The sequence below is a fragment of the Xiphophorus maculatus genome, chromosome 6 (assembly GCF_002775205.1).
Source record: "Xiphophorus maculatus strain JP 163 A chromosome 6, X_maculatus-5.0-male, whole genome shotgun sequence".
NCBI classification, from domain to species: domain Eukaryota; kingdom Metazoa; phylum Chordata; class Actinopteri; order Cyprinodontiformes; family Poeciliidae; genus Xiphophorus; species Xiphophorus maculatus.
The window spans coordinates 24,497,889-24,519,317 of NC_036448.1; the positions used below are offsets into that span (position 1 = coordinate 24,497,889).

At 35.7% G+C, this 21,429-nt stretch overlaps 1 protein-coding gene across 1 annotated transcript; it reads right to left on the minus strand.

The window, feature by feature from the left end:
• Positions 1-4,743: 4,743 nt before the first annotated feature.
• LOC102232520 (purine nucleoside phosphorylase-like) lies at positions 4,744-13,741 on the minus strand. The gene is made up of 6 exons (XM_005796558.2): positions 13,609-13,741; positions 11,306-11,475; positions 11,102-11,205; positions 9,814-9,989; positions 7,819-8,009; positions 4,744-5,514 (listed from the first exon to the last, which is right to left on the minus strand). Exons 1-6 carry the CDS (start codon positions 13,626-13,628, stop codon positions 5,285-5,287), a joined length of 891 nt encoding a protein of 296 aa, XP_005796615.1. The 5' UTR covers positions 13,629-13,741; the 3' UTR covers positions 4,744-5,284.
• Between the last annotated feature and the right edge of the window lie 7,688 nt (positions 13,742-21,429).

Sequence of the window (21,429 nt, forward strand, 5' to 3'; positions counted from 1 at the left end):
GCTTCAGCAAAGTGAGCTTTTCACTAAAACTCTTACTTCTGCTGCTTTGATATAAACACATTAATAATTTGTGCTGCACTTCACATTTGTCATTGCAAGGAAATTTTATCGGTAATAATTTTACTCTGATTTCAGATAAAAACTTTTATTTTCTGTCATCCAGTTGTGCTGAACCGGCCAAATTTGTATCAATCTTCAACTGCAGTTGAGCGGCGAATAAAATCGATGCAAGGGCCACAATTGGCCCCAGGCCACACTTTGGACACCCCTGATCTAGAACGTGTTACACACTCCTGCCTGAGAAGCCAGATTGCTGCAAAAATGAGATCGTATAAAATATTTAGAATTTTTTTTTTCTTGTTTCAGGTAAAATTTACAAAATTAGACTTTCAATAAACCTGATTAGAGTAAGAAAGTTACCAACAAACATTGAAAATGTTCTGGATCTTTTTATTTAGTTCCAACATTCAGTCTTCTTTGGTTGCAGTTTGTCAACCTGCACCGTTTAACTTGCAGAAGTTCTCCTATTTTATCAGGTTGTGAGAACAAATTTCATCCACATTCCTCGTTTTTTAAAATTCTTCTTAAATTTGACAAAAAATCTATTTCAGTCTGAAGTTAAGTAAACCCTCACCATGATGCTGCCTCCACCGTGTTTTACTGTTTGATGGCGTTCTTTTGGTGACATGTCTGTGCCAAACCTCTGCTCCATTGAACCAAAACTCGCTCCTCCGAAACGCATAAATACAGTCATACAATAAATAGGGACGTTATTGAGAAGCTCCTTTATTTCAGTAACTCAACTCAAACCCTTTACATAAATAGACACAGATTTTTGTTTTTAAAGCTTATACTTTTACCAATTATGACTTTGCACTTAAAGTTAATGAAAACAAAACATTTAAGATTAAAATTTGACTTCAGACCAATAAAAAACACATTATTAATACATAATTGAGGGCTAAATTAAAACTATTAAGTTTAAAAAGTTACTTTTAGACTGATAAACAAGCCTCATCCTAACATTGATTCTAATTTCTCAGGTGAGTCGTCTTTGAAATGCTTTATCTGACTTTTCAGCAGAGGTGTGTTGATGCACCTGTACCTGTACAGCGACGGTTTCACTCTGTCGTGTGAACGAGCGCCACATCCTGTTGGGATGTAAACTGATGTTCCGTGTTTCATCCCTGTAACGCCTGAGCTTTCTGTTCAGACCTCCTGAAGCATTTCTCAGGTTTTAATGCCAGCATCCCGACGTCCACAAAATCCCTTTGTGTTTTACATTAAACAGACCTGAAGAACAGACTCTGTTGACTCTGATTTAAAGGAAAAAAGGTGTTGACATTTCAGATATTTTTAGATCTCTGAGCTTCTGAAGTGACTTTTTAATTGGAGGTGCACTGATTGTAGTTTTCTGGCCGATCACCAATCTTTAATTTCTTTTTGATACCATTTTTTTTAATAACTGACATTGTCAGGGGTTTAACTGTGACAATACACCTCACAGTTACAATCTTATTTTATTGAGAAACACTGAACAATACCTGTGAAACAATACAAACTTGTTTTAACTGCTCATGAGGGAGAACTCTCAAGTGTAAATGAAAAACTTAGAGCATTAGCTTTGAAATTAGAAACTCAGAAATTTTACAATCTAAACATTTTCTGAGATTAATCCCAAAATTTCTGATTTTTTTTTTTTTTTTTGGCAGAAATTTACTCCTTTTTTAATCTCTGTGTGCAATAGCCCTAATATGTTGTCGTAGACATGAAAACATTGGGGAAGCAGAACTTTTTTAAATGTTTGGGCTGAAATTACAACTTCATTGAAGCTTGTAATAAAAGAACAGCAGAGGGCGCTGTGACCCATCGTTTGAATGTTAGAGATGTTTTAGTTGCCATTTGATTATTTCTCATCTGACCAAATCTATCAGTCATGTTGATCCACAGAACTGGATATTTTCTCTTATTTTATAAACCCAAACTAAAAAGGTGGGTTGTGTGAAAGTAGATAATTTTTTTCCTGAAATACTCAGAGCAGCTTGTCTGGCTTCAGAGTCTCTTTACTCCCTTTCCTTCACATTTTGAACAGGTGTGCATAATAAAACTTTTCTTATTCCCAACTTTGATTTCTGCAAGCTTTCAATCAGCCTCAGACATACAGTATTTTGCTTTTTGTTTTGTTCATTTTAAATTAAACTCCTCTTTCTCGAAGCGTTGGCAACACTCTGCTTGTTGGACCCTACAGAGGTTTCTCAGCTTTGCCCGGAACGATCTGTCCTGGTCGGCACTTCCTTCTTTTGCAGACTTTATCTAAACAAGTTGTAAAATAAATGAAGCAGCTGCCATTGTGATGTGAGCGCTAAGGATTCACGGGAACGAAGAAACACTCTTGGAAAAACTGCTGTAGATTTAGAACGCAGTGGAGAAAGTATTCATCCATGTAGATTTCTATTTTCTGCTTTTTTTTTTGTCACTCTTGAATGTTTTAAATTATTAGGTATATTTTAAAAGCTGTGTAAAATACCAACAACTTTGGAAATTACTGCATATTCCACTATTAACTTAAAACAAGGCAAAAAGTTACTTTAAGTTAGTTTTATTTTATTTAAAATGTTTATAATTTCACAATATTAGCACTAGAAACTGGACCAAAAATACTTTTTTTGTGTTTTTGCAGTGTTTTCAAAGCTCGTCTCAAACTTCAATCTGACCCAGAAGAGATATTTTATGTTTTAGTTCTTCTCTGCAGAACTAAAACAGTTCTGCAGAGAAGAGTAAGTCAAACCTTCTCCATAGTGACATGAAGAACTGATTGTTGGTTATTGCAACAGCTGTCAAGTACAGTAATGTTCTGCAATTTCAAAACATTCTCCACTAACAACCGTCTGACTTCATCCTGCATGCTGATACGTGTGATGTCCTGATCTGAATCGCACCATCCCTGTTTGTTTTTCTTCCAAACAGTTCATCATACCCAGCAGCAGATTCATTTTAAATCAGCTCAAGTATCTGAAGATATATTTTCATTCAAAGAATTCAATATCAGCAGCACCTGCAGAGAAATGCCAAAGTGAAAAATGTTTTGCAGGGCTGTGCTGTTATCATCAGAGCTCTGAACTGTTAGAAAGACGCATAAGGCTTTTCTGTGACGCAGGCGTTGGAAAACTGATATTTTCTGTAAGACTTGAAGCAATCAGAGCTAAACCACGAGGAGGTTACAAGCCTCCCTTTACAGTGAGCACAGCTGCAGCCTTGAAGTTCACTAAATTAGTACATTTTGTTCGGACACCTGGAGCTCCTCCTTTCAGCTCGTGAAATTCCCAGGACCTTCTATGGCCATGGAGGCGTCATGGAAACTTTCCTCCCCCCCATTTTATATAAGAAGCAACGGGGTGTAAACTAAGAAACATAATCGAAACAGACAGAATTAGACTGAAGGAGCCACGAGATGAAGCTGGAGTTTACACACCCCAAATAGTTTTGGTTTAGTTTCTAGTAAAAATATCTTAGTACACTTGAAAAAGACAAAACTAACTTCCATGTAAGTTTTCAACAAGATATACAGAAACTTGTTTTAATATTGTTTTAAAAAGTTCTAGTACATTGGCAGATTATGTCACCAATAATAAGACATCTTCCCCAGTTATGGATGAAATAATCTGCCAGTGGAACTAGTACGTTTTATAAAATATTAAGGAATTATTTACTTAAAATAAGCTCCTTATCTTGCTGAAAAGTTACCTGTAAGTTAGTTTGATCTTATTTCAAAACCAGTTTCTAGTTTTCCTAGAAACTGCATCAAAAACACTTGGTAGATTTCGAGTTTTTGAGGTGAAAATAAGGAAAATATAAACAAACCTGAAGAACTTTTGACTCAGAGGAAACCATGGCAACTGCATGAAAATGATTTTTGGTACTTTTCCCAAAACGTGCTTAATAAAGAATAAAGTAGTTTTATAAGACAACATCTTTGCTGCTGTGTGTTGGGGAAGCAGCATCAGAGCCAGCGACTCCAATAGACTGGACAAAATCATCAGGAAAGCTGGCTCTGTACTGGGACTAAGGCTGGAGTCCCTGGAAACTGTGGTGGAGAGGAGGACACTGAAGAAGGTTCTGTCTATTATGGACGATAAACAGCACCATCTCCACCACATAGTGGACAGACAGCGGAGCACCTTCTCACATAGGCTGCTCCAGCTCTGCTGTCGTAGGGACAGATACAGGAAATCCTTCCTGCCATCTCACTGTACAATAAAAGCTAAATCACTGTTCTGCACTAATCAGTCCAATTTTGCACAACTGCACTGTGGCACACTTGCTGTACATATATTTACATATACATACTGTATCTGCACATTCAGTAAATGTGTACAAAACAAAGAAGATGACTGTTGAATTCAAATAAATTGTTAATCACTATTTTTTGTTGCATTTGTTGCCATATTAATGATATTTTGACATTTTTTGTATGATTGCGTTAACTCTTGATAAAAAAAGACATATTCCTCTCTAATCCACGCATTAAAAATATTGAAACACAAACAACCTTTGGTGTCAAAACTTATTTGCAATAACTGCAAATAAGTTTTGCAGTTATAATATTTGATATTTTAACATATAATATCAAATAGGAACCACCTAAATCTGTAACTTAAAGTAGGTAGTGACTTAAAAACTGCTGCAAAATTCAACATTTTCGACCTTGCATAATAGCAAAAAACTGAAATTTGAGGCACAAAATCACTTTGATTCCAGGTAATTTATTAGAAAATTGAAGCCATAATTGTAAAATAAAGTAAAACTGACAAATATTCATTATCTTCCACAGTGAAAGAACATTTTAATCACATTTAAATATACTGATGGTCGCCCTGTGTAGGGCAGCTTCCCTTCCTAAAGAAATTCTCCAAACAATCCGAACTACCACATAAATACATCTCATAAATATCGGAAATCCTTTCACATCTCACTTTTACAGTTGTCAATATTTCAGACGTAGTCCACTTTGTACCAATATTAGGGAATGTTACAGCTTTGACAATAAATAACTGAAAAATAAAGCTACAAAATGCTAAATTAGTCAGGTGAACACAGTGCAAAGCAGCACAGCAGGAATCTGTGAAAATCTACAATCTATACAACTCAAGTAGAAGGAGGAGTGTGTCAAAGTAGATTTGTTTAAATAGTATTTGACTTATTTTAAAGTAACAGTCAGTAGAAGTTTCTTCTATTACTATTCTCGGGATTTAAAACCGTAATATTTTACAAATCGTCGTTGGGTTTAAGAGTTGTTCTTGTCTTCATTCTCGTTGTCGTCGAGCCGGGCCACCATGGTGGACACCAGAACCTCCATCTGCTTGGCCCTCTGCTGGCCCGTCTCCAGAACCTCGTCGTGGTTGGCTTTCTCCCGGCTGTCGTAGTCCATCACCGCCCGGTTGCTGACCAGCGACATGGCGAAGCAGCGCATCCCGGCGTGGCGCGCGACGATCACCTCATGGACGGTGCTCATCCCTGCAGAGAAGACAAGGAGATAAATCCAATTTTATCAGTACCAGACGTATTGGTATCAGGACGAACGTTCTGCTCAATGTGCAGGCATGTCATGATAACAAGTTTTGCAAGTCAATAAATTGTCTCAGAAATGATTGCGATAAACTGTAATGTTGTTGTTTTGAGAGATTTCTCAAGTAATTTAATAATAATGACATAAAAATGCAAATTCACTCTCTGAAACGCAAATAAAGTTTAATTTTGTAAAGTAGGAATGCAACGATCCACATTTTTCATTTCCGATACCGATATCTGAGGTTTAGTATCGACTGATACGATCTGATACAGAAAAACATCACTGAACTGACTTAAAATGTTTCTTTAACTAAACCAAAAACTGTAAATAAAATGCGAAATAAAAACCACACAACCAAAATCATAAATAAGATAGATTATGAAGTCTCTGTTAACAAATTTGCTCTTCAAAAAAATATTATTCATCAGAATGGAAATTATTGAGCTTATTTTAATTTATCATGATCAATTTATCATCACTTGATCAATGTGATTAATTGATCAATTATTAATGTGCTGCATTAAGCAGCACATTAATAATCATATGTTCTTGGAACATAAAGTATTGTCCCTCCCCCACCTATTTCTGTGCACTGTTAGTTAACCTGCTGAGAGAAGGTTAGTCAAATGTTTCCTTTCCTTAGAAAAAAGTTAATGTGTAGAAAAGGTGCCGCCCTTCCCCAACCTGTTTCTGCTTACTGACAGTCAGCTAGCTAATAAAATATTACCAAAGTTTCAGCTCACAACATCGGACCGTTTAAACGAACCTCTGATCGTAAAAAACACACATTTTGTGTGTGAAATATGATGGCGTGCAACTTTCTACACCAACTAACTGCTTTACCTCTGAGGTTTTGCATAGTACTTTAACACAGTACACACTTTATGATTACTATAAGCAGTTACTATATTTAACATGTACTTACTGTAAATGTTTGCTAAAGACCTTTGTATCAGAATAATTATAGTAAATTACATCTTACACTATTTGCCTGGAGCAGAAACTATTTGTAAAAAACTAATTACATAATGAAAGAGAGAGAGAGAAATTATGAATACTGTGGAAGGAATAATATTTAACTGAAGGCTCAGGCTTTTAGAGTCATGCCTTCATTCTAATGCCTATTTTTATCTCCAGTCTTTTCGTCTGGATGAATTTTGCGTCTGGATGATCTCACTTCCTGGAATGTTCATAGCTTCGTATTTCTTCCTGCCTTCATTTGTCCAAACTCTGCTTCCTGTATGGACTCATTTTATCAGAGGAAATACTTTCAGACACCTTATTTAGCTTTACCATGTGGACAAACTGCAAAGAAAAAAAAGACATTTATCTTTCTCTGCAGCAACTGTTTGTTTTCTTGAAGAGCTGTTGGCTGTTGGCTCAGTCAGCAGAAAGATGGGTTTGAATCCCGACCTGAAGTCTTTCTGCATGATCTCTCCAGTGCAAAAACAATTGCTAATTCATCGCTCCACTTGCCCAAGAGTGTGAGTGTGTACAATTTGGTGTTTTTGGTCAATAATTTTTGGTCAGCTGATGAAATTAACTTCATTTTTTTGTCTCTTTCTCCTGTTTTTTTTGTCACATTTTGAAGCGACTAAAAGTTTATGATGCAGCAGCATGAAACCCAAAATAATTCCCTTCCTGTCTTCAGATTTTAATCAGGACTGTATTACTAGCAGGCAAAACATAAATTCATGATAAAAAAAAAAAAGAGAACATAAGTGTTTATTACTTTCTCAGCAGCAACTTTCATAATTGCTACAATGCTAATCTGTTAGCATTGTAGCCTTTAGCTGAGCTTACAACATAATCAAGTCTGGAATAATTCCCAGGATGCAGCTCTTTTGAAAGCATTTCTTGCAGGTTAAATTTAAAACATGACATTAAAGAACGCCTCTGGTTCTCAGTGCAGCACGTCATCAACTTCCTTCCCTATTGGCCGGCTTGATTGCTCCAGGGAGTGTGTGTTTGTTAATTCTGGAAATGCCACAAACTGATTCTGAACACAGACACTGAGGATGTTTGTTGACCTTCTCCTGACCTCTGGCTCTTTGACCCACGCAGTCAGAATGGTCTGTTTTACTTGACCTCCTTGTTAATGAGTGTGTTTATGCACACACACATAAACATAACATCTCTAAAGGTCCTCACATTTACACAAACAGCTGTGTTGTGCGAGTAAAGATTTAATCACACGGTTGAAATGAAATCTCAAGTCAGACCTGAATGTGATTGATGCAGTTGCTTACCAACGGCGTCGCCCCCTAGGCGGTGCAGCATGCGGCACTCTGCGATGGTCTCGAAGGACGGCCCTCCGATGACGCAGTACACGCCGTCTCGCAGGAAGTTGCTGAAGCCGAGCTCGGCCGCCACGTCGTGCGCCAGCTGCTGCAGCTCGCGGTCGTAGGCGTCGGACATGCAGGGAAAACGGACGCCAAACCTGAAGGCGAGAGGAAAAACCTTCAGCCGCTGGTAGAAAGTAACAGGACGGTGAATCAATGCTGGAATCTTCCCAGATGCAATAGAGCAATAATGTAACTTCTTGTATGACTTTATTCTTGTAATACTATAACTGCCAATGTTCCAGTAAAATAAAACCTACGCCTTGATCAGTCCTCTGGATTAATGTAACTTATTGTTTAGTAAAGAACGCAAAAAATGTTTAATAAGAAAACTGACCTTGATGAATATTAAGTAGAAAGCTCTATTACTACAAATAAAAACATGAAATTATGTTTCAAGAGCAAAGTCATAATATTATGAGAGTAAACTTGTGCGAGAAATATGTAATAAAATTATAACACTTAAGTCATAATAATACAGGAATAGTTGAAAAAACAAGAATAAATTTGTAATAATATGAAAATAAAGTCTTAAGATTATTAGAAAAAAGTCATAAAATCACAAGAATCAGATCATAAAATTGTGTGAATAAATCTGAAATAATATGAGAATAAAGTTATAATAATATGACAATAAAGTCATGATTATATGATAATAAAGTCACAATTTATAGAATAAGGTCATGGTACTACAAAAATGAAGCCTATAACACGAGAATAAAGTCAAAGTAATATGAAAATAAAGTCGTAATATTCTGACTTTATTCTCGTAATTTTATTTACAGCTACAGCTTTTAATAAGACATCAGAAATTGAGTAAATATTAACATATACATTAAATAAAAGACATTACTATGTGGTTACTGAATTATTACAACATAACTACCTGGCACTAACACTTTACACAACAAATTGCGAAAGTGGAGTAATTTTTTTGGTATTGGTTTGGGCTGCGGCTCTCTAAGAGTCATGCGATATCTGGAATTTTGTTTGGCTCTGTTATCAAATGCTTCTTGTGTTTTCACAATAAGCATTGTGAAAACACAATGTCAGTTCCTCTTCAGTAGAAACTGAAGAGGAAGGCTATAAACAAGAAACAATTTCATGTAGGAGGAAAAATCTGGAGTAACTGAACCTTTTCGCAAGTGACAACGAAGTCCTTGCATACTTGAAACATTTTGAGGGTCAACAGGCAGTTACACACATGTTGCAAGTTGCTCCAATCAAAATAAAAAGTGTTTTGTGCAACCAATCAATTACAAGCTTGCATCTAGATCTGCGTCAAACTAAATCACAAGGACCTGGTTGATCAAACTGCCACCTTCATGCAAAGGTTTGTCACCAGTAGAGCACAATTAAATACAACAATAGCTTCAAAACGTTAATCAAACACGTGAAAACACAACTTACATCCTTAAGTTTACTCTTTGTTCCGTCTTTCTAAAGTACTCCTTTACCCAAAACCAACCCAGAACAGGATGTTGAGAGTTTCAAATGGCAGGACAGAAAATTATCCAGTCAAATAAATATTAACATAGTTATAAACCAAGCCTGGGACTTTAATCCGTTAATCTCAATTCATTTATTTAGTAGGTTTAAATGTTCAAATATTTTAAGCACTTTGCACCAATCTGATGGTGAATAACTTAAGTAACAAATTAAAAACAATAAATATATTTGATGCTGAGCTCAGCTGTCTATCTATTTAATTATTTAGCAGCAAAAGGGGTTTTTAAATTAAAAATGTTGCTTATTTAGTTGACTATATGATTTCTCAATTGAAATGTGATTAGTTAATTAGAGACCCTGCAACTGACTTGATTAAACGTTTAAATCCCACTGCTATCGTAAACAAAAATCCTCCCCAGTTTCTGTTTGGGTTCTTCTCTGGCCTGCAGCTACCTGTCGTCGTTGGGCCCACAAAGCGGGTTGACTCCAGCGAAGCCGGGCATGTTGATGTGATCCTTGATGATCATGAAGTCTCCCACTTTATAGTCCTGGTTGAGGCCTCCTGCTGCGTTGGTCATGATCATCGTCTTGACACCCATCAGCTTGAAGACGCGCATGGGCAGTGTAATCTGGATTAGATTTAAACAGACAATTCATGACTCTCAAATGTGTCATTATTAAATGTTATCAGAACAGAATGAAAAATATGAGATCAGTAGTGACCACCTCAACATTAAGAGTTAAATTTTTTTGTAAAATTTGTTGGTCTTGTTGTCATGGGAATGACATTTCTACCAAATAAATTAATCTGTCAAGGATTTTAGATTAGGGCTGCAACTATAAATTAGTAATTGTATAATCTCTCAATTATTCTGACAATTAATCAGTAGATATAAAACTCAAAAAAATTATTTTATATAACTTTTTTTCTTTACAGAATTTGAACCAAGTGATGCTAAAACTGACACATGAGACGTTTTTGTGTAGAACAGAACAGACAAAGTGTTTTTTTTATATCTTCAATGCAAAATGTGTATATCTTTTTAACAGTTTTGCTTAGTCATGGTTCTGTATCTGTTCATTCAGCAAATAAAGTAAATTAGTTGACAATTATTTCAGTAATGGATTCATCACAATTAATCAAATTAATAGTTCCAGCCCTAGTTCCGATGTTACTTTTCAACTGTTTTAGTACCAAAACTGACTCGCAGCAGACATGCCTCTGCATTAGTGATGCAAGTTATCGATTAATAAGTTAATCTAAAGTTAATCGAGCTTATCGATCGACTAACGATTTATTGGTAAGCGGCCATTTTCTTAAAAACCAGTTGTCCCTTAAATGAAGAGGAAACTTTATTTAAGAAGTAAACCTACGGGTCGACAGTCTTTCCATTACGGGCAAAAGTTTTCATAACATTTTGGATTTAAAAAAAGAATATTGTGTAGCTTCAAGAGCTTGCTGAGTGTTAACATTTCAAAACAGAAGAGCGTTTTGCATCCCGCTATGAACTCTGTTTGGACTGTTTCTCTTTCCTGTTTTGGAATACCCCACCATCTTTATTTCAGTGTAAACTGGCTCTGCTTCAGGATGACCAGCGGCAGCCACACTACAACACTGAAAGAAGGTCTACCAAGACGCTATTAGTTAATCAATTGGAACTAATTTTAATCTAATGAGTCATTTATCGTAAGTTGATTAATGGATCTTTCGCCAAAGCAACATGTTTGTATTTTTACTCACCTTCTGGATTGGGTGGCCCTCATAAAGGTGGAACCTGCCCTGCATGCAAACACACGGCTTCCCTTTTAGTGTCCCAAACACCAACTGGCCAGCGTGACCGCGCACTGCAACACACACGCGTGATGTTAGACTGAACTGCTGTGGATTTTTTTAACATGCAAGTGTTAACAGGTGTTTTTTTTCTCCTCCCTTTGCTGCTCATACCTGTGCTGTGGGGGAAGTTAGGAATGTCGCAGTACTTAAAGACCTGCGGATCCTTGAGCATGTCGCCCAGCGCGCTCAGGCCCGACCCACACACGATTCCCACGGTGGGTCGCACCTGGGTGTGTTTCAGCAGCCAATCAGCTGTGGTTCTGCACTCCTCATAGCTTCCACTGAGAAAAGAAGCAAAGCAGAGACAAACAATGCAGATTAGAACGATGAGCAAATTCTACAGCAGGATCAGCATGTAATATTTGAAATGGCCCAAATACAAGAGAGTTTTTCAGTTCCCAAAAGTGAAAGAGTGAGTTCACTTCCTTCTACTGTATGCCTAATAATGCTCCACTTACACCACAGACAGCAAGGCAAAATAAGGAAGTGAAAAGAGTCAGAGAAAACTGCACAGTCACTGGCTTCAGATGAATACCTTCCTGTGCTTTGGAAATATTTACAGAACACATAATCACACAGACAGTACTAGGGACAGATTATATCCTATCTGGCTTGTATTATTGCATAAAAACTGAGTAGGCCTGACAGCAGAACAAAATAACACTTTGAATTTCACAGGGAGACTCACTGTGACTAAAACCATGACTATCTCCAAAGAATGTCATATTCTTCATGATGAATTAGATTTTTCCTAGCAGGTGATCAATTCTGCAGGAAAGACAAAATGTCAAAAGGCCCCCAAATATGACAGCGACTACAAACTGAGTCGTTTTTAGTGTTTAACAAACGTTAAAGCCCTAATTTAAAAATCAAAATAAACCGTTTCATCCGCTTCTTTACCAACGGGGACATTAAACAATAAATCTTCTAGCCAAAGATTTTAATTTGTGATCGCCATAATTAAAATAAAATAAAGAAAAACTCTTTCAATCAACTTGTTTTATGTAACATAGCAAGAAACGAGGTATAAAACTGTAACTTAGGTTAAATCCGGCTGCAATATGGCCAGAAGAGCGACATGGGAAAGATAGTGAGAGGAGCTAAATACTTTAGTACTATTTTGTGTTTATCTAATTCCTTTCACCAAACATTTAGCAATAGCAAAAGGAGAAAACGAATAGTGTTAAAGACTGTTAAAAGATTTTAATTAATAACATTTTTACTCTGGTAAATAAGTAAGTTCTTTAAAACGTAAGAGTTAACATGATTTGTAAATGCAGGAAAGTTTTTGAAAAATTATAATTAGGACAAAACTGTTGAAACTGACCTAAATCATGTTTTTATTGCTGAGAAAAGAATAAATATTTTTCAGTTTTCGTCAGTTGAGTCTGAAATAAATTGGCAAAGTGGTTGCCTTCTGTCAATAAATAAAAAATGTGAAAGCTTTTTGAAGTTTTGGATCTACAATGATTCACACATTCCTTTCCTACAAAGGAAACTGTCTATTTTCACTGTCTAATTAAAATATCTCATGGTTTCTTTATAGTTGAGTAGGAACAAAATTCTCAAATAAAAGTTAGACCACGAGTTCCTGAGTTGATGAGTTTGGCCCACTTAACAAAAGGTTCGGACCCCAGTCCTAAACGTTTGATCTTTCAAAATTTTGGTAATTCAAAGATGCTAACTTCCAAATATTGTAGTCAGTTTTAAGGCCACGTTTGAAACTTAGGTAAAAACATCTACTTTACATTTATTGTAGCATTTGAGCTGCTTTGTGTTGCACCTGAAGAACACATGAAATCATCTAACCACCAAAACTACAACAACATATTGCTCTTTACACCAGCTGTGACTTTAAGCTGATTAAAAAGTAATAATCAGATCTAAATATGTTATTGTTTCCTGGCCCTTCAGGGTCCATCTACCTCGGTTTGCTCTGCCTCCTCCATCCTGAGTGCTACGTGCTCTCAGTCACACCGATCGATTCTTTGGTGATTGATGGAAACCCAAATTACTCACAGAGGCGGCTCTGCCAGCTGTGGCTCCTTTGTGCCACATGTGGCCGGATCTGGCCCACACAGAGGGCGGGAAGACAGTGAATACAGAAGCCGGTAATGAGTCGGTGGGTTATAGCTGACGTAGACCCGGCAGAAAGAGCCGCTTCACGTGTTTAACTGTTCAGAACCGAACAATTCCGAGTTTTACCGATTTAGAAGGTACACCTTCCGCCACTTCGCGGATGTATTAAACCACCATAAGATTAAAAAAAAACACAAGAGGAAAGAGTTAGGTCACTTTCTAAGATGATTAAACTTAACTAATGGTTTATAACTGAGCGCTTTCATCTCGTTTAGCTAGTTGAAACTGTTAATCAGAACCATGTAGGCTCGTAAAATGATAACTTTGTCGCTCACCCGAATGTACTCTCAGACATGATGGGATGTGAGGATGAGTTCAGCAGGTTGTTCCGCGTTTCGTTGTTTCTTCCAACGTCGCTCTGGTTCCCTGATGGAGAAACCGGCTTTTAGATGCCCACACCCGCTCCGGTGTCTCCCACACTGTACGTCACATCCAGCATAAGAAAAGAGAAGGCGTGACGTAGTATCACTGTCCGCCATATTGTGAGTGGCATGCCCACGGTAGAAGTAGCACAGACATGATTGAGAAACCAGTCCGGTTTAGTTTAGATTTCACAACACGACATCACAAAATTTGCAAAAAAATTAAAAGTCAATCCAATCCAACCATACATCCAATTGATCCTAGTTGTCAAACATTGCAGTCTAATTCAGCTTATTATTCAAATTAGTTTAAAAAAAAATTAAGTTTTCCATCTAAACCTGCCATTTGAGTCTTTGGCTTGCAGTATTTACTCCTCCTGGATCAGAACAGATCAACAGTAGACAATTGGCTGCATTGTGCCATTGACTTTGCAGCATAAAGGTCCTATAGAAGCACAACAACCTAAGTAGTATAACTGTAAACTTTATCAAAAAGGAAAGTTTTAAGCTTTGGCTTAAAAGTAGACAGTCTGCTTCACAAGCTAAAACTGGGAGCTGGTGCCATATATACACATATACATAACTAAATGCAAATTGACCTTACCTAAATAAAAAGGCACATATCTTCTTTCTGTTATTACTATAATTATTACCATTATTATTAGCAGTAGTAGTATGACAAATGACTTGGTCCTTATTAGGATTTAGTGCTCACTCAGCAGACTGAAAGTGGCACCTAGCTCCTGACATTCGATGTTACTTTTATCTATCTATTTTCTTAAGACACATAAACAGCTTAAAATCTGAACAACAAAGAATATATGAAGGTTTTATGGTTTCATTGTCTTAATAAATCAAAATGACCACACAGTCACACATCTTGACCTCAAAAATGGGAACAAAAATGTATTGGATGGCTGTTTTCTTACGTTTAAAAAATAATGCCACTCAAAATATGGCGACGATGTTGGGCGCTCGTGCGGCATCTGCTCTCTATTTGATTGGTTGAGGTGTAGGCGTGGTTGTACCAGAAACTCACTTTTCTCGGAACTAATGCTGCATTCAGGAACGTCGGTGAAAATTACAATAGGTAACTTTCCGATACTAATTACAGCAAAAGAAAAGGCATAAACAGAATTAAACAGGTTGTGGCATTATAATATGATCTTTGTTAAGCTGGTACAATCAATTTTCTGCTGTATAAACATACATGCCAGGACTTATGTAGATTTTTAGTTATATGCGGAACATGACTGTGAAGGCAACACAGGAACGCGTGGTGGCGTTGCCCTTGGTGCTGATGCAATCACTTCTCACTAGAGAAAAATAGATTTAAATCTGCCAAAATCCCAAAATAGGCAAATCCACCAGACTCAAATAATGATTTTAAAAAAGTAAAAAAATATTGCAACTTCGGAAATAATTCACCTAACTGAGGTAGCTTTTTTTTCTTTATATTATTAGCCCAAAGTAATTTATTTCCTTATATTTCAGATTTCAGTGTAGGGAAACAGTTTAAAAGAAAATTACAATTATGATCTTCACACTTATTCTTGAAATATCCAAAGTTTGTGTTCAGCAATGGGATAATTGTATTTATTAAATTAAAATGTAAAGCTAAAGGGACAATAAGCTGGGTGGAGACATCCCGTTTTATTGACTCACTAACTGCAAGCTTAGATGTTCTTTTTTGATTTGTCCTCAAATTGATGCCCTTTATGTGAACAGGAACAGCTCTCAGGAGTCATGAAGGCAGGAATTTGTCATGGAATATGAGTCACTTTAAAATGTACTGGATTAAACAAAACAATTATGCTAAAGAAACACAACCTTTCTCTATTAATTTTAGAAACTGAGCATGTTTCAACAGAAACAGTAATCACAGTAACTGTTCCCTAAAACGCCAGTAATCACACCAACTAATTGTGATAGAAATTTCTGTGCAAAGTACTTTTTATGCATCCATATTGCAGCTAAAGTGCAGCAGAATTTTTCTCATTTGGTCACTTTACAACTAGAAACTTTTAATAATATAATAATATAATTCTTTTTAATTTTCTGTATTTATGATGGCCATGTTGCCTAGAGTTAATTTATTTAGATTTAGTTTCTTTGTTTATTCTTGTGCTCTTTTTTGTAGATTTGTATTTATTTTCTTAGACTCTTGTTAAAATTTGTGAATGAAAACAATGAACACCAGCGTGAATACCTTCCCCAGGTCCTGTGCCTCTGAGTTTAGCTTCATTTGCCCAGCAGCACAGAACAGCCTCTGTTTGACACTCTGGCTGTTATGCAACTGCTGATTTATATTCACAAAGTTTAGCTGTCGTGTATTCTCACTGGCTAAGCTGAACCTGCTGCTCTCAGACTGCAGACAAATAAAGGAAGTGCGTACAAATAAGGAAGTTTACAGAGAGAACCCAGAACAGATGAAAGTGGATATTTCTGCACACAGAGCATTTTCTAGACTCGTTTTTATTCATCATATTACATGTTAAGAACCTTTACTGTAACTTCATGTGGCTAACTGAATCTGTGAAAAGATGCAAAAATCCTGCTTGCTTAATCTCTCTTTAGTTTACTCATTGTAACCTTGAAAAGTTTTTAATAAATTACTTTCCAGGACGTCTTATTTATTATATTTCTACCTGAATGATACACTCATGTCATACTGGACCAAAACCATAAGGAACACCAACACCTTCTTGAATCTATGAAGGAGGTTCTTAGGACTAAAGAGGATATGCTAGTATAGAGTGTATTCATCATCATTTCTATTTGTGATCATGTTAATTTGATGTTGGAATACATAAAGTAGAAAAATAAATTTTTAATGATTTGTCTTGCATGTTGAAGTTAGCACCAAATATAGCAAGTCCAAGGGATTTTCACACATACTGTACGATTTATTACCAGTAGGAGAGTAATGTAATTTCCTTATCTTGATTCTGACTGCAGATATAAATTGAATGCACCATAAATAATTTTTTAAAATTGTTTTGATCTTTCTTATAAAGGCTGTTTTCCCCATATCCGTCCAGCTCTCAAAGGACTAAGCAGTCTGGAATGGTAAGCAAAGAGAGAAATATTACTCTTGCCCGTGGCTCTGTTTGTGCAGCTTTTCTTGTCATGCAAGAAAGTATGGCAGTTCAGAGCCTCAAGCTCATATCGCATCAGAAGTTATTACGCTGGAATTCGGCCTCAGGCAGTACCGGATCCAGGACAAAATTGGCCAAATGGACATTCTTCATCTCCAGTCTCTTTGAGGTTTTCTTCACATGGAAAACCTGTATGAACCTGACACGTGAGAGCTTAACCTGTCATTACAGCTATTTTCAACTAAATCTTAAATAGACTTCAAAAACAACTTATCCATTAATACAAAAACATGTCTTGACACGTTAAAAGCATACAAGAAAACTTAGACAACTTGGTTTGAGCAGCAGTGCTCTAACAATACTTTAACATCTAGTATAGAGTTTATATACTTATTTGGAGCTTATATCATACTGTAAACATTGGTATAAGTTACTGGATCATCTGCAAACAGACGCATATTTCAATAAAAAATATAGCTTGAAATCGGCTGCAATAAAAATTAAATAGCAATGGGCAGAGAACAAATACTTTTGAACACCTGTTGACAACTACAGATTTATGTTTTGTATGTAAACAACAAAGACACTGAAACTTTTCTAACATATGATTGCATCTTTCAAGAAAAACTGAAACTAGACAATTCAGATATAACATTGTAGAATATTTCATTGAAATCATGAATAACACATGGTGGGAAAATCAGCACTGACTTGCCTGCTCTGTTTGATTAATGTGGCTCACAGTGACCTGCAAGCCTTGTACTGCAAACAGAAGATAAGGAACATTTTGTTTTCACTCACCTGTGAAGCCAAGAGGCATAAAGTAAATTCTGATGTTTGATCTGCAATTTCCTCATAAAAATTTTTGCTTTCGGGCACAAGTACACACTGTGAGTTTACAACCTGTAGGAATGCCAAAAAATATCAGAACGAACAGTTCTGTTTTTGTAAAAGTCTTGCACTGATTTTTTATTTATTTTTTAGTTCATTAGTAGACAATTTCTAGATCAATTATTTTTATTTTTTTATTGAGACAATTAAAAGGACACAGACACAAGGAATAAACCTGTGATTTTCTGACAAAGCAAAACAAACAACAACAACAACAACAAAAGCATTTTAAATGCATCTTTAGTCACAACAGACTGTCGCCAAGACTCAATTCATTCCTTAATTTTTTATTGAAGGTATAAAAAATGCCTGATTTAAAAAACAAGCAGACAGAAAACAGTTTAAGTGCTGAAATTTCTTGTTTTGTCCTTCACTTGTGAAATTACCTCAACTATTTTCAGCACATGTAGCTCAAACTGTTGTCCTCAGACATGGACTAAACAAAAAGAGTGAAAAAACTAAAAAGCTTTAATCAATCAAAACCACTTTAAACAATTACAAGAGGAAATGTGAAAATATTATAAACTAAATTTTTCTTTCCTCTGGTAGATATACATTTAAAGCAAACTTTTAATTTAAATTTTTTTTTTCACTGACTTGAATCTGTGGAGGGAGCTAAAAATTAGGGTGATGACAGTGAGGCCTTCCAACCTCAGAAACTTAGATCTCATCACCAAAGATAAATAGGCAAAATAATAATAGAAACATGGAAAACACAGTACAGCAATTATTAGAAGAGATTGATTTCTATTACGACAACAAAGAGATTACTTTTGAAATAATTTTCAACACATCATTTTTCAAAATAAAATACAAGCAACGAAAAGGATTGAAAGATATTTGTCTTGTTTCCTATTTTGTGATATGAAAATAAATAAAATCTGAATCTAGATCTGCAATCATTTTGATCTTCCTTATAATTTTCTACATGTTAAATTTTTTTGTTAAAAACACCTTGTCTTAATTTATTGTGTTGCATGAATCAATATAAGCATTCAGTTCGCTGCAGCACTGAAAAGAATCCAACTAGACATTAAGCCGTAAATCTTCTCTGACGTTTTCCCCTGACAGCATTTCTCTCTGCACGCAATGGATTCCTTTCATGGAAGAACTGATTGCCTGGAGGTTGTGCTGATGCTCACGCCATTTGTTTTCTCTTTTTCTCTCAGGATATCCAGCTCCTGTGCTTTAGCCTCACAAAGGGAATGCTCCTGATTTAGTCTCATCCTTTCTACCAGCTGAGCTTCTCTGCACATGGACACCAGACAGTCATTTCTACCTGAATAAATCTGTTCTGTTCAAAGTTTAAGCTCTTGATTGTTATCATCTCTATTTTCTTTCATGTATGTCATAATTTAGCAAACTTTTTTTTCAAAGTTTCTTAAAAGACAGCATTTTCAATATTAGTTAAGAATCTAAATATAAATGCAAGTTTTAAATGTTATTGATCTGCATTCAAGCTTCTGTTCTACTGAAATAAAAACAAAATGCTGAAATCATGATGCCAAATTACATTAAAAAAGTGTTACAATGCATTATTATTTTTAAAAAAATACCATCTAAGGACATTTTATATGTACGTGGATTCAATTTAATTTGTTTAACTGAATAAATATGATTAACCTTGGTTAAATTCAGTTCAGCATAAATCTATTTAATTCACTTTCATTAGATTATTTTTCAAGCCTTATTAAAACCTGTTCAGTTAAATTCAACTCAGTTACAGTTAATAAAAATTTATTTAATTGAAATCAATTCATTTCAGTAAATCAATTACTCCTACCTGTATTTTTGAAGGTTTTATGGACACATTTAACTAAAAGGAGCTGCAGGCTGAGAAAAATGTAAAAACATTTATTTAATTTTTGTTTGATGACGAACAAAAAAACTAGCAACATGTCAAGAAATACAAAAAAACCCCAGATCAATTAAATTTAAATAATTAGCACTATTTATTAAATTTAAAAAGCTTTATCCATAGTTATTCATGCTTAATTTCTAAAATTTCTCTGCACTAGAAACAGAACACCTCTATTTTAAGAACAGTTTCATAAACTTGTGTGCATTAATTAATTAATACCAACCTAATTCTGAAAATGAGTTTCTCCTCGCAGGACAACCTAATTAAGTTTATTTAACAAAAAAAAAAATAAAACAAAACAGAAAAACCCTGAACCATAAGCTGTAATTTAGAATCACTATGACAGACAGTCTCTGTTCACAGACTGAGCTTGAAAAACTGATATATGCTTCCCTCTGGTGGTCAAATCAGAATACAGCAAGAAGATGGAATTGTGAATTTCATTCATTTAGAAGACATTGAATATATATCATGTTTAAAGTTAGTATTTATACTAGCTACAATTTACCAGAATTACTGAAACGTGCACACATTTTCTATTAATTTGTAATTTTCAATTACTTTATTTCATCTAAGAGACCAATAAATAAAACAAATCTTGCATAAATGTGAACTTTATTTGAGATTTGCAAAAGGTCCACACAAGTCTTTATGTAATGATGTCACTGCTTTTACCAGCTGGCCGACTTAAATCAGAACAGGAAGGAAGCGAAATGGCAGGCGAAACAGAAAATTTATATGCAAGAGAACAGAAGGTGCTGGGTGAAAGACTGCAGAGAGAGGCAGAGAAAAGAGTTTTTAGGCAAGAATAAAACAGAGGTAACTCCACCAACAGCGCCTTCAGAGCCAAAAGCACTGGCTGACCCCAGAAAACACACAAACACTTGCAAACAGAATCTGTTTTTCCCTTCACTTTCATGAACAGAGGATGTGGTAAACACTTCTTTTCAGGCCTGATGATAAAAACCACGCCGATCACACAACCACGTGAAAACGTGTTCACATGTGAGTAGATTCCAGAAAAAGCAACATGTTGGGTTTTCAAGTGTCATAATTTGTGATGAAACGACACCTAAACTGAGAAAAACAAACAAAAACACAAAACACCCACATTGTGACCTTATTACAAGGTTTGTTAAAAACAACAACAAAGCAAATCAAAAAACAGGAAATTTGACTTTGGTTCTACTTTTTTCCCAATGTACAGATATTTTAAAAGTAAATATATGTTTCTAAAATGGTGGAATATACAGTTTTGTATATTCTGCATAAATATAATGTCTTTACAGAAGAAGAAAGCAAGTTTGAATGAGGGCCTTTGTGCATGGCAGTGATCATGGGACTCTTAGGTGTTTATCAGAGACAAACTGTAGAAGAAATTGTCTCTGTGGGGGCTGTTTCTTTTCTAGCAAATAATATACCTGAAAAGTTTGGATGAACTGAATCCCACAAGACAAATTAAGGGGAGTAAAAAAAATCCAGATTAACTTGTGTGTCATGAGTCATTGTGAATTCTGTGGAAATGAACCACAAGAGAAAGAAAACTGAAACTGGCTGGTTTAGCTGCGTACATGCGAACGTTTCTCGGGTATACCGAGCTCTGCGACCGCAGCGATTCTGTCTCACAAAGATGAGAGTCACGGAGAAGTTCTCACCTCGTGTTTTATCAAAGCAAGGTGCTTGTTGCTCAATAGCACGTAGTTTTCCTTCAAAAGTTCAGGTGGCGCCACATTTAACCACAAAATGCAACATTTTAGCGATAAGTTTCATATCAAAGCAGTTGCACTTCATATTATCAGCAGATGCTGCAACAGAGTAGAGATTTAGAAACATCAGATCTGCATGAATCGTCTACAAAACGTTTAGATTGTTTGGTTTTCTTAT